General features: G+C 42.4%; 1 protein-coding gene across 4 annotated transcripts in view; it reads right to left on the minus strand.

Moving 5' to 3' along the window:
• APLP2 (amyloid beta precursor like protein 2) overlaps positions 1–11,380 on the minus strand; it is an 84,467-nt gene extending 73,087 nt beyond the window's left edge. For all 4 annotated transcript variants that reach the window (XM_077756536.1, XM_077756535.1, XM_077756533.1 and 1 more), the window contains exon 1: positions 11,184–11,380. In XM_077756536.1, the coding sequence (XP_077612662.1) occupies positions 11,184–11,288 (105 nt within the window). In that variant the 5' untranslated portion in view covers positions 11,289–11,380. The remainder of the gene's footprint in view (positions 1–11,183) is intronic.
• Positions 11,381–12,780: the final 1,400 nt, after the last annotated feature.

Genomic DNA, 12,780 nt, shown 5'->3' on the forward strand with positions numbered 1-12,780 from the left:
ACAAACTTGCAACTAGTAGATAAATAAGTTTTGAAGACCTAACACACAGCACAGTGATTACAATCAACAATACTGTATTAAAGGGGTGCCTGGGTGGCTCAAATCAGTTAAGCATGTAACTCTTGATTTTGGCTTGGGTCATGATCTCACAGTTCATGAGATCGAGTCCCACACTGGATTCTCTCTCTACCTCTCTCTTCTCCTCCCTCACTCTCTCTCTCAAAATAAGTAAACTTGGTGGGGCACCTGGGTGGCTTAGTCGGTTAAGCGTCCGACTTTCGCTTAGGTCATGATCTTGCGGTTCGTGGGTTCGAGCCCCGCGTCGGGCTCTGTGCGGACTGCCAGCTCAGAGCCTGGGGCCTGTTTCAGAGTCTGTGACTCCCTCTCTCTCTGACCCTCCCCTGCTCACGCTGTCTCTCTCTCTCCTAGAAATAAATAAAACATTAAAAAAATAAATAAGTAAACTTGGGGAAAAAATACTGTATTATAAACTTCAAGGTTGCTAACAGACTAGATCCTAATTGTTCTCACTACAAAAAAGATATTATGTGAATTATATACAATATGCCGGTACTAGCTAACATGACAATGGTAATCATACTGCAATACATAAAGCAACATACTGCACACCTCAAACTTAGACATTATAGGTCAACTGCACAACTTTTAAAAATATATTAAGTAGGGGCACCTGGTGGCTCAGTCAGTTAAGTGTCCAACTCTTGATTTCAGCTCAGGTCATGAATTCACAGTTCATAAGATCAAGCCCTACACCGGGCTCTGGGCTAACAGCATGGAGCCTGGTTGGGGTTCTCTCTCTCCCTTTCTCTCTGGCCCTTCCCTGCTCGCTCATATGCTCTCTCTCAAATTAAACAAACATATATACATATAAAATAGCTAAAAATAAAAACAAACCTTTGTGAGCTGCAGCTAAAGAAAGTCCTTTTCAGAGGAAAAGTTATAGCTTTAAATTAACAGAAAAGCAGAAAGCCTGGGAAAAAATGTTAAGTAGTCACATCAAATTGTTAGAAAAAGAATAAATTAAATCCCTGGAAAGTAGAAAGAAGAAAATAATGTGCAAAAATAAATAAAATGGAGGCTGGCTCAGTAAATAGAGTATGCAACTCTTGATATCGGCATTGTGCCCCACATTGGGTGTAAAGAGTACTTAAAAGTAAAATCTTAGAAAAGAAAGAGCAAAATAAACACACAACAGAGAGGATCAACAAAACCCAAAGTTGATTATTTCAAAAGACTTAACACCTGGCAAGGCTGACTTAAAAAAAAAAAAAAAAAAGACAAAAATAACCTGTCAGGAATGAAAAAAAGGGGACATCACTGCAGACTTTATTCATATTACAAAGACCATTAAGAATATATTATAAACAACTTCAATCAAATAATATCAATTTAAAGGTCCAATGTAATAGATTACTGGAGAAACATAACCAAACTCACAAAAGATGTGACTAACCCTACAATTAGTAAATAAATTGAATCCATAATTGGAAATGTTACCACAAAGAAAAGTCCAGATGGCTTCACTGGTAAATTTTTTCCGAACGCTTAAAGAAAAAAATGCCAATCTTAAGTAAAATATTCCAGAGAATAGAAAAAGGAAATATCCTATCTCTCCAAGTCATTTTGAGGCCATGAAACTGACACTGAAATCTGATAAATACATTATAAAAGAAAAATTACAGGTGAAACCTACTTTTGAGCACAGAGGTAAAAATCCTGAACAAAATTTTACCAACCAAATCCAGAAAATAAACAAGTTTGGTTCATTTCAGGAATGCAAAGGTTGCTTGCATATTTTAAAAAGTCAATTAATATATTTCACACTATCAAAACTAAAGAGAAAAATCATATGATCATCTTAATTAACTTCAAAAATAAGAAAGTGAAAACCATTCAACATTTATTCATGACAGCAATCTTTAGCAAATTTAGAATGAAAGAGCTCTTCTGTAATCTAATAAAGGGCATGGTATCTACAAAGAAACCTACAAGTGTTATTTAAATGGTGAAATACAGGGGCACCTGGGTGGCTCGGTCGGTTAAGCGTCCGACTTCAGCTCAGGTCATGATCTCACAGTTCGTTGGTTCAAGCCCCTCGTCGGGCTCTGTGCTGACAGCTAGCTCAGAGCCTGGAGGCTGCTTCGATTTCTGTACCTCCCTCTCCCTCTCTCTCTGATCTTCCCCTGCTCACACTGTCTCTCTCTCAGAAATAAATAAAAAATTTAAAAGAAAAGAAAAAAAGAGAAAAAATAAATGGTGAAATACAGTTTCCCTCTTTAGATCCGGAGGTGAGACAAAGATACCAGTTATCACCACTTTCTTTAGCATTTTACTAGAGTCTTAGCCAGTGCAGTAAAGCAAGAAAAATAAAAGCTGTAAGTATTGGAAGGAAAGAAAGAAAGCTGTCCTAATTCACAGAATATATTCAGAAACTTCCAAAATCCCAAATAAGTTATTAGAATTAGTCACTGGTTTACCAAGTCTTCTGGATACATAGTCAATTTGGAAATATCAACTGCATTTCCACAATCACAACAAAAGAACAAAAAAAATTACAACCACATTAAAAATAATCAAATACCTATGAATAAATCCAACACAAGATGGCACAACATTTCTATGCAGACACCTATACGAAAGACTGAGAGTAATGAGAGAAGACCTGAATAAAGTTATATGCCAGGTCTCTAGATTATAAAATTCAGTATTTATAAAGTGTCAGTTCGCCCCCCAGTTAACTAGAGACTCCATGCAATCTCAATCAAAATTCCACCAAGTGGTTGTTTTTGTTGAAATGTATAGGGAAAGAAAAGAATTACAAAATAGTCAAAACACTAGTAAAGATAACCAAGCTAAAAGGGCATGCTCTGGGGGACTATAGTTATTGAGACACATAGGCTTGGTGCAAGGATACACACGGACATCAATGATTACGAGAGCCGAGAAACAGACTCACCCATACAGAGATATTAATTAACAACGAAAGCGCCATGGGAGAACAGGAGGGAAAGGATGACCTTGACAATAAATGGTGCAAGGTGGACAGCCATATGGTATGGGCCACATACCCATATGGAAAAGATAAAAATAAAAAGACCCATGCTCCTTATTACACACAAAAAAAATCAGTTCCAGGTAAACTGTTGCTCTAAATGCGCCAGGCAAAATAAAAAGCTCCTAATCGACAATCTAGAAGAATAATTTTATGTCCTCAGGATACAAAAAGACTTCTCAAATAGTACACAAAAAGCACCTATCATAATAACCATAATAATAAACAGATAAATTATACATCAAAATTAAGAACTTCTCCCAAAGACATCATTAAGACAAATAAAAAGGTAAGCTACAGAGAACAGCAGTATCCCAATAACCTCAAACTGGAAACATCACAAATGCCCATCAGCAGAACTATACAGCTACACTCAACAATACAAATGACAAAAACATGGCTGGTAAGGGGCACCTAGATGGCTCAGTCAGTTGAGTGTCTGACTCCTGATCTCAGGGTTGTAAATTCAAGCCCTGTGTTGGGCTCCACACTAGGCATGAAGTGAAGGAAAACAAAACCACCACATAGTGAAAGAAGGGAGCCTGGCTCGCTCAGTCAGAAGAGTATGTGGCTCTTGACCTTGGGTTGTGAGTTTGAGCCCTGTGATGGGTGTGGAGATTACTAAAAAACAAAATAAAACAAACACGGTTTCTGAAGGAGCCCAGGTACTTAAGAATACATACTGAAGGAAGGAGTCCACTTACATAAATCTAGAAAACAGGATAAACTACAGTGCTTTAGTTGGCAAATGCTCGGATGGTAACACTACAAAGATTAAGTAATTACCCTAAGGGTCAGGATAATAATACCTGGGGAGGGGCACCTGGTTAAGCATCTGGCTGAAGCGGCTTCAGCTCAGGTCATGGTCTCTCGGTTTGTGGGTTCCAGCCCCATGTCCGGCTCTGTGCTGATGGCTAGCTAAGAGCCTGGGGCCTGTCTTTGGATTCTGTGTCTCCCTCTCTTTCTGTCCCTCTCCTGCTCATGCTGTCTCTCTCTCAAAAATAAATAAAACAAAAAACATTTTTTTAAATACACCTGGGGAGGAAGGGGTGGGGGGCTTGCAGTGGGAATGCTCTATTTTTTGACCTTGGCGGTGGTTACACAAGTATGTGTTTTAAGAAAACACACACTGAGCTATACATTTTTAAAAGCTCAAAAGTGCTCAGGGGCTTTCGATGGAGGGAGGGTTGCAATGGTGCCACATATGCTTAGCACCTTTCTGAGTACAGGGTTAGCTTTACTTTCCATCCAAATATCTTAGCTTTTAAATCATAACATGTTCAAACAATTAATACTCCACACTGATAACAAATATTTATTACAACTCTAAGAGCCTGTGCCAACTCCTATGGAATCCAGAAAAACGAAAGGGGTGTCTCTCGGCATGAAGACATGAAGGGGAATGCTAAATTCCCAACTCAAGATAAGAGTTACTTCTAGAAAGGAAAGTTAATGGGATTGGAAAATGTTCAAAGGAAGCCTTTCTATTGTAATGTTTTCTTTCTGTATCTATAATGTTTGAGTACTCAGGGAGAAAAAGACTAAAGCAAATATGGGAAGTGTTCACATTTAACAAAACTGGGTGGTGGATATAGGAGTGTCTTTTATATTTTTACTGTACTATGTTGGAAATATTCCTAACTAAACGGAGTAAAACAAAAGAACATCCTACACTCTTCTCAGCTCGTTTCTCCACATAAAAACTCCACTTCAGTATCTGCACGTCACGTCTTTAGCCTTCCGGAGACACACTATAAAACATTCTAAAATACTTACATTCTTCGTCACCATCACTAACCCACATTTTCTTCTTCTCTAGGCTCAATAGCTCCCTTACAGTTCACCCACCTTCCGGGGTCCAGCCATTCTGTCCTAGATGGCAACATCCCTCAAAACGAAGGGCCAAGATCCTTAATCAACGCACTGTGTGAGGTTCCTCCAATTTCTCAATTTTGCCAGCAAATGTTTAATTTGCATATCATTTAGGTAAGAATAAGTTAGTTCTTTTTCCCTCCAACCAGCCCAGCTATTATATAAGCTCCCAAATGGAGAATGGCCTTGTAGCAGTCATTAGGTTACCTACCAACATCCACAGCCCTCTTTCCCAACAGAACCCAACCTGCGGTACCATTCCCCTGCCGAGAACTGGTTTGGCCAGAAGCATGTGATGCAATTCTGTCCAGTAAGACTTGCACAGTGGGTACTGTGCTGGTGGGCTTTGAGAAAGGTTTCTTCACCCTTAAGGGGAGATTACAGAGACCATCTCTTTCTCCCCTAGACATTATTTCAGGGCGTGTCCTCTGGACCTATAACATCCAATCTGCAACCACAAGAGGCATTGGGCTGAGAAAGGGCAAGCGGACAGGTTGGGGTGAGCTGCTCAAGTAACCAACCTCACAGGTGACCCACCCCAAAGGCTGATTGACTTTTTTCTGGACCATAGTCTTATCCCCATCATGGTGATTACAGACAGTGTCACCCTCTTCCTATGGTTTGTCTATCCAGTGGGCTAGTGACTGTAAATCTGGTGTGGGTAGCCTTTTCTCTTCCAAATAATCCTATACTTTAATTTTGAGAAGACACCCCCCCCACACACAGGTGGTCTTTTAAATTTCCTTTCCTTAAATTTTGCAGAACACAAAGATGAAACAAAGTTACTAAAGAGAGAGGGAACTGGCACATTATGTTAAAAGGCATTAGAAGTTTTTAAAAATCCATGAAAAATGTGAAAAGGCAAAGTCCCCTCTAATTACATCCTTCAAAGATAACCACTGCTAGTAGTCTGACATATTGGAACTTCTGGGAAATTTTTTTTTTTAATGTTTCTTTTTTGAACCAGAGAGACAGAATGCGAGCAGGGGAGGGTCAGAGAGAGACAGAGACACAGAATCTGAAGCAGGCTCCAGGCTCTGAACGATCAGCACAGACAGAGCCCGACGTGGGCTCAAACTCACAAGCAGTGGGATCATGACCTTGGCTGAAGTCAGAACACTTAACTGACTGAGCCACTCAGGCGCCCCGAAATTAGTTTCTTTTAAAGCAAATATTTATGGGGCGCCTGGGTGGCTTAGTCGGTTAAGCGTCCGACTTTAGCTTAGGTCATGATCTCGCGGTTTGTGGGTTCGAGCCCCGCATCGGGCTCTGTGCTGACTGCCAGCTCGGAGCCTGGAGCCTGTTTCAGAGTCTGTCACTCCCTCTCTCTCTGACCCTCCCCTGCTCATGCTGTCTCTCTCTCTCTCTCTCCTAGAAATAAATAAAACATTAAAAAATAATAAATAAATAAAAAATAAAGCAAATATTTATATCAGGTTTTCTGGTAGTGGGGAAAATAGAAGAAGAAAATGACAACCATGAGAAATATTATGAAACACCCTGACATAGAGGAAAGAAAAGAGCAACAGACTTGGAAGACGACAGATTCATACCCTGGCCCTGCTGGGTGGCATTAAACCCTCAGCCTCCGTGACTCCCTTTTTAGGTGCAGATAACAATACCTACTTCGGCAGACTGTTTGGAAAGAGAAGATAATGTACTCAAATGAGTTCTGTTAGGGTTTTTTTGTTATTGTTGTTTGCTGGAGTTTTGTTTTTCTCGGCTTGCACATAAGAATCACCTGGGGAGCGTTTAAAACGTAGAGTCCCAGATGCACTCAATGAGAACCTCTGAGGGTGGGGCCTACAAATCACATGCAAGTGCATTTTGTAGAGTAAAAAGCACTATGTGTATTTGTTTTTACTACTGTAGCATTTAGCATCTAACACGGAACCTCACCACAGTGATTCAATAAACACTAACAAAATAAATAATAAAAAGTCTTATTTTAAAAATAGATTTTAGCTTTGTTTCAAGAATTTCATTTTAAAAAAACCTTCACGATGATTATGTAAGAAAAATTCTCTCAGCAAAAGGACTGAATGGTAGTTAATACAAAGAAGTGGAACCCATTCCTATTTGAATGGGCCTACATAGTTACTTATCGTCTTGGGCCATAGATCAAGGTACAAGATACTAAATTTAATTAAGCATCAATGTAATCTATTTTATCTCCCTAAAACACAACTCATGAAAATCACATGATAGATGATTTCAAATTCTCTCTCAAATGACCCCCTCCATAGAAGCTACAATTACCGGACAAAGATTTATCCCTACCTTTTGTCAAAGAGAAAACTTCATTTTCTTTCAGTAGTTTATTTTAGGACAATTCAAAATAGAAAGTGTTAGGTACCAGCTCCAATATGCACTATAAGCCAGTTTTATAAAATATATGTACTTGATATACCTGCAAAGATATATATCCCCAAAATGTTTACAGTGAGGTTTTCCCAGAAAATATGATTTGAGATTATTTTCTCGTTTTTTTATTTATCTGTATTTTTTTTTAGTTTTTACAATGAATATGCACTACCTATATAACCTTTCTTCTGTTATTTTAAAAAGAAAATGCAGAATAGGGTGCCTCGCTGGCTCGGTCAGTAGAGCGAACTACTCTTGATCTCAGGGTTACATATACNGAACAGACTGCTTAAAAATAAAGTCTCTTAAAAAAAAAATGCAAAGCCCAAGATTTCGTTAAGGGTAAACAACATAATTCAAGAATCTTGACAGGTGTTTAAGTTTCGATTTTCCAAGTCAAAACACCAGAGAAGTTAAAAATCTGTTTTATATTTGGAAAATATTAATAACCCTTCACATGTTACTGCCAAGACTTTTGAAGCTCTTTAGATTTAAAAATAACTATGTTTTCAAACGCTATAAAAAATATTATTGGGTCAACTGACAAACAGGAAACCAGACAGGAGACTTGATCAAAGTATTTTATCAATGATAAATTTCCTTAAATTGATAACTGTACTAAGGAATGTTAAGATAATGCCCTTGGTTCTTGGGAAATACACAATGAAGGGGTTAAGGGGCGTGACCAGCAATGCACTCTCAAACTATTCAGCAAAAAATGCGTAATAATAGAATGAAAGATAAAGCAAATGCTGAATAGGGAAAGCATCAACAAGTGGTGAATCTGGGCATAAGAGTCATTTGTACAATTTTCACTATTTTGGTAAGCTTGAAATTATTTTCTAAATAACACTTTTAATGGAAAAAAGTAACAAAAAGTAACATTCAAAACACTGAAGATCATGCTGGACCAACTGCAAACAAGACATTAAATTAGCACTCTCCAGAAGAAATAGAAGCTATGTGTGTTGTATTTTCAGGTGGCCACATTAAAAATTAAAAGAAACAGGCGAAACTAATTTTAACACTTTACTTAGCCAAGGATTAAAACATCATTTCAATGTAATCAATATAAAATTATTAGTGTGATATTTTACAATTTTTTTCACATCAAGTATTCAAAATCTGGTGTGCATTTTAAAATTAGAGTACATCTCAATTCAGATGCTAAATATTCATAAGAAATTCCTGATCTGCATTTAGATTTCATTAAATAAATCGCTTCTCGGCCTTGTCTAACATCAAGCGTAGGTCTCATTAAATATACATGTGAAAAAGTAGACCCACATAACCAAGTTGTTTAAAATACGGTTAAAAGTTTTTCCAATCACTGAACTACCAGCTTTAAATGTCCACTTAAATCAACTAAAATTAAAGTGGAAAGCTCATTCCTTAATCATACTAGCCACACTGCAAGCTCAGTAGCCACATGTCGCTACCCTGTAAGACAGCCCAGTTTTAGATGATGAAACCAATGTCCTCTATGAAAGGAGAACCTGATTGCTAAGACTTAGTTTATCATACTCATCAAAAGATTTTTAGCGGTTTTAGTAAAATAATGATGGCTAATCCTGCAAGCAGCCCTGACATCTCCCCAAGTTATAATCAGACATTCCCTAAGCCACCACTCAGAAATACCAACATAAAGCCTTCTTTACTTTCTAAATCAACTGTCATACCTTGTATTTGGGTTTCCTGAAAACTTCCTATCAAATGCCTCTCTTTTAAACGTTAGCAGAATGAACCAGAGTTCTGGTTCTCAGACACGTCAATGTCCATTGTTACAGAGTGCAGAGTTTCAGCACAAATACGGTCTGAGAATCCCAAAATGGGAGCATGCACACAACAGAACACATCCTGGGCTTAAGAGAAATGACAGGAGTACAGAGGTGGGTTTTTCACTGTAAACAGGTGTAAAAGATTAATTCCATCAACACCAAGCAACCCTAATGATTCGCCAATCAATAGTTCTGCGCCAAGCAACCTGATCAGGGATTTGGCTAGAATCCCTTTGCCTAATCTCAATAAAGACCTTCCCAAAGACATCCTGATTTAGCCCATTCTCATCTAAATTAAGGTTTAGGCAGTCCTTTCTTTGCCTGAGAGCAAATAAATGAAATTACATACATAGGAATAAAATTTTGCCTGCTTGACGAAAGGAAAAATGATCTGAAAAATAATTTAGTATGGTGAAAAAATACACTTCCAAAGAAGGGAAGTTAGCCTAAAGCAGCATTTAAAAGCCATTTTAGGGAAATGTCTAATTCCCACCTTCTGTCTAGCTCGACTTTTCAATGGGACAATGTTGTGGGGTAACTGAATTTAATCCACACAACTAACTCTGATATTACCAGTTTTTCTGCTGCTGCAGGCGTGCATACAGGTGTTAATATTCTACTTAAACTTGAAAGAGGTCCTTTAAAACCTACGAATCCTTTATTGTGAATCTACAAGTGCCTAAAATTACGCATTCCCCTGGGAAGTGAGGTAAAATTACGCAGTTTTTGACACCCTAACCTAAAAGTTCTGCATTCCACCCAAAATCCTTTTTTTTCCCCTTCCTCTCCCATTCACTATCTACCTCACAAGATGGTATCAGGGATCACAGATACAAACCTTACCACTGTGTGGAAACTAAAATAATCCTCATCTGAAAGCATGGATGTAGAAACGATTTTCTACTTAAAATACAACTTCCTTCCCCCACCTTCCTCCAAAGAATCATAAAGCTTTAAGCGGGATGAACACAAACATTCTAAGCCCTTCCAAAGGAGGTGTGTTCTTGATTAGATTTACTTGACCCTCGAAGTGTTTAAACATTCTGCAGACGACCACATTCTAACTTGAGGGTTTTGCTAGAAACTTCGCAGTCAATGCCTATGTAATCAAATCCAGTCTCACTTCTCTCTGAAATCAGCTAAATACGCAGGAATCTATTGTAATTTTAAAAATAGCGAAGAGGGGAAAAGCCATAAGCTACACCCGAAACACATTCCAATCCAACAGTTCAAGCACTATTTCCAGAAGGCAAGTAAAAATAAAGTCCCACGTCTCGCTCGGGAACAGAAAGCTGTTCATAAGGCGGCAGGGGCCGGACCACGCTGTTAGGACCCTCACCGACCCCAGCAACCGTGCGGGTTCCCGCGGCCTGAACTCCAGCGAATCACCCGAGACCCCAGGCCGCTTAACCACCCCGGAGCACAAAGATGTTGACGAGGACGTCAGATGCAGAACAGCTACTTAAATCCTAACACCAAAAAAAAGTGGGATTAAACTGGAGTTTTTACACCGTCTTTCATCGGTACCTTTCCTCTTCGCTGGAACCCACTAAAACGGGGGGCAACGCGAACACCAGAGAGGGGTTTCCCGTTGTTTATCAGACTTAGGCAAACAGCTATATTTAACAATTCCTCCCAAAGGCCTGATGCCAGAGCGGTGGCTCTTTTGAGAGGAAGGCACACAGGAAGCAGGAGGCACACCCGCTGCTTGGTGCAGGAGCATTCTCCCGGCGCAGCCAAAGCGGCGCTCGCCCCAGCACCGCGGCACTTTCCAAGGGCCAGCCTGGGAAGCCTGCATCCTCACAGGCAAAGCCCACGCTGCCAACAAAGGCTGCACCTCCTGCTTCCAGGGGGGAAGCCCCACCACCCGACGCCGGGCGCACGCTGCCCGCCGCAGCCCGGGAGCTGGGGTCAGCGCGGAGCCGCCCCCGGGGGGAGCCGCGCCGCACCGAGGTCCGGAGCCGAGGACCGCCGGCGGGGCCGCGGGGCGCAGAGGCTCGAGGAATCCCGGGNCCCGCGGCCCGCCGGTCAGCTCGCAGGCCGCGCTCCCACGACGGCCGAAGGATACTGCGCTCGGGCGCTCGCCGGGTCCCCACCTCGATGTAGCCGGCCAGTGCCGCGGCAGGCGCCGTGAGCCCGAGCAGCAGCAGGACCAGGAGCTTGCCGGTGGCCGTGGCGACCGCGGTCCCGGTGGCCGCCATCCCTCGCCGGGTCGCTCTTAGCGCGCGACTACCGCAGCTCACACACAAGACCTAGGGAGCTTTCCCCACCGCGACCCAGAAGCATCTGAAGCCAGTTCGCCGCCGCCCCGGGGGTTTTACACCAACCGGAACTGACTTCACACAACCACGCCCTCCTTCTCCGGCGCCAATGCCGGCCCGTAGAGCCGCCCAAGGCGCCGCCCCTTGTTCGGCCCAGACCCAATCAGAGAACAAAGGATCCCGCACCTCCCTCCCGCCCCAGCATTGAGCCCCATCAGGCCCCGCCTCCGGCCTCTGACGGCCCCGCCCCCGCCTGGGACCCTGCGGCCGCGTAGCTAGGGGGTGTGCGCCGGGCGCGTTGGGGGCCGCGGCTTCGCGGCGGGTGGAAAACTGCTCCGGCCTCCCGCACCGTGAGAGGTTATCTGGCCGCGCAGCGCTTGTGCGTCCGCCTGCAACCTCCTGATTCGGGGCACGCCCCGCTCCCCTAGCCCTGCGGGGTATTTTTCAGATTCCTTTGGGTACCGCCCTCTTTGAGGTTCTGAAAAAGGTTTTATTAAAAACAGAATTTAAAACAAATTTTTTTTTTAACACCAGAATTGTTCTGAGCCCAGGCAGGTCTACCGAAGGCCTTCCCCCGACGCTGGGGATGGCCTAAAACCAGGGAGATTTTTCCCTTCTCCCGACCCCTGCTCCCGGCGTGCGGGTCTCCAGCGCGCTGCTCGCCCAGAGCCGGGTTTGCCCTTTCCCCCTGACTATGCTGGGAGGTGTTTCCACGCTTTTGACCTCTGTCCCTTAGGCCTCATCCTTAATCCTCCTTCCCAGCGGCCACTCGAGCCAGGGACACCTGCCTCCGCCTGGAAACCAGTGGTGCAAGGACCAGGTTGACCTTAAAGCCCAGGTCTCCTTGTGTGTTTTAGGAAAAGATCGGGTTTTTTTTTTTCTTTCTTCTTCAGTTTAAGATCACTGCCAAGAAACCAGCTTCTCTGCTTTCTTGCTCCATCGCGTTTCCACTTCAGCTGGGAAGACGTTCCGCTACCCCATTTCACCACTGGCGCGGCTTCGCGGCAGCGAGGGCTCTGCCGGCTTTTTCTCAAAAGCCGTGTGATTTATACACCACCCTTTATGTAGAGTCCTTGCTAGTCCCTTTAGGGTGAACCAAATAAATAGAGAACAGGGTCTCTGCCCTAGGAAACAGACGGTAAAAAGAGAGTGTCCACAGAGTAAACAGTGGGGTCATGGGAAGAACGCTGGATTTTCCAGCCTTATTGCCTGACGTGCCTAGTTCTTGGTGGTTAAACAGGCTGTGCCCTGTTTCCCAAAGACAGCTCACTCCTTCCCACAATAGAGCCCTTTCTATGCCTATAATGCCTTCTCTCCAATCCCTACCTGTTGAAAACCTTTCCATTCTTCTCTGTCCCCTGGATGTAATGTCATCCCCTTCTGGATGCTGTTTTCCACTATGGCACTTACTCCCTTGGTTATTTCTATAACT

This window comes from Crocuta crocuta, unplaced genomic scaffold (genome assembly GCF_008692635.1).
Source record: "Crocuta crocuta isolate KB4526 unplaced genomic scaffold, BGI_CrCroc_1.0 scaffold172, whole genome shotgun sequence".
In the NCBI taxonomy this organism is placed as follows: Eukaryota; Metazoa; Chordata; class Mammalia; order Carnivora; family Hyaenidae; genus Crocuta; species Crocuta crocuta.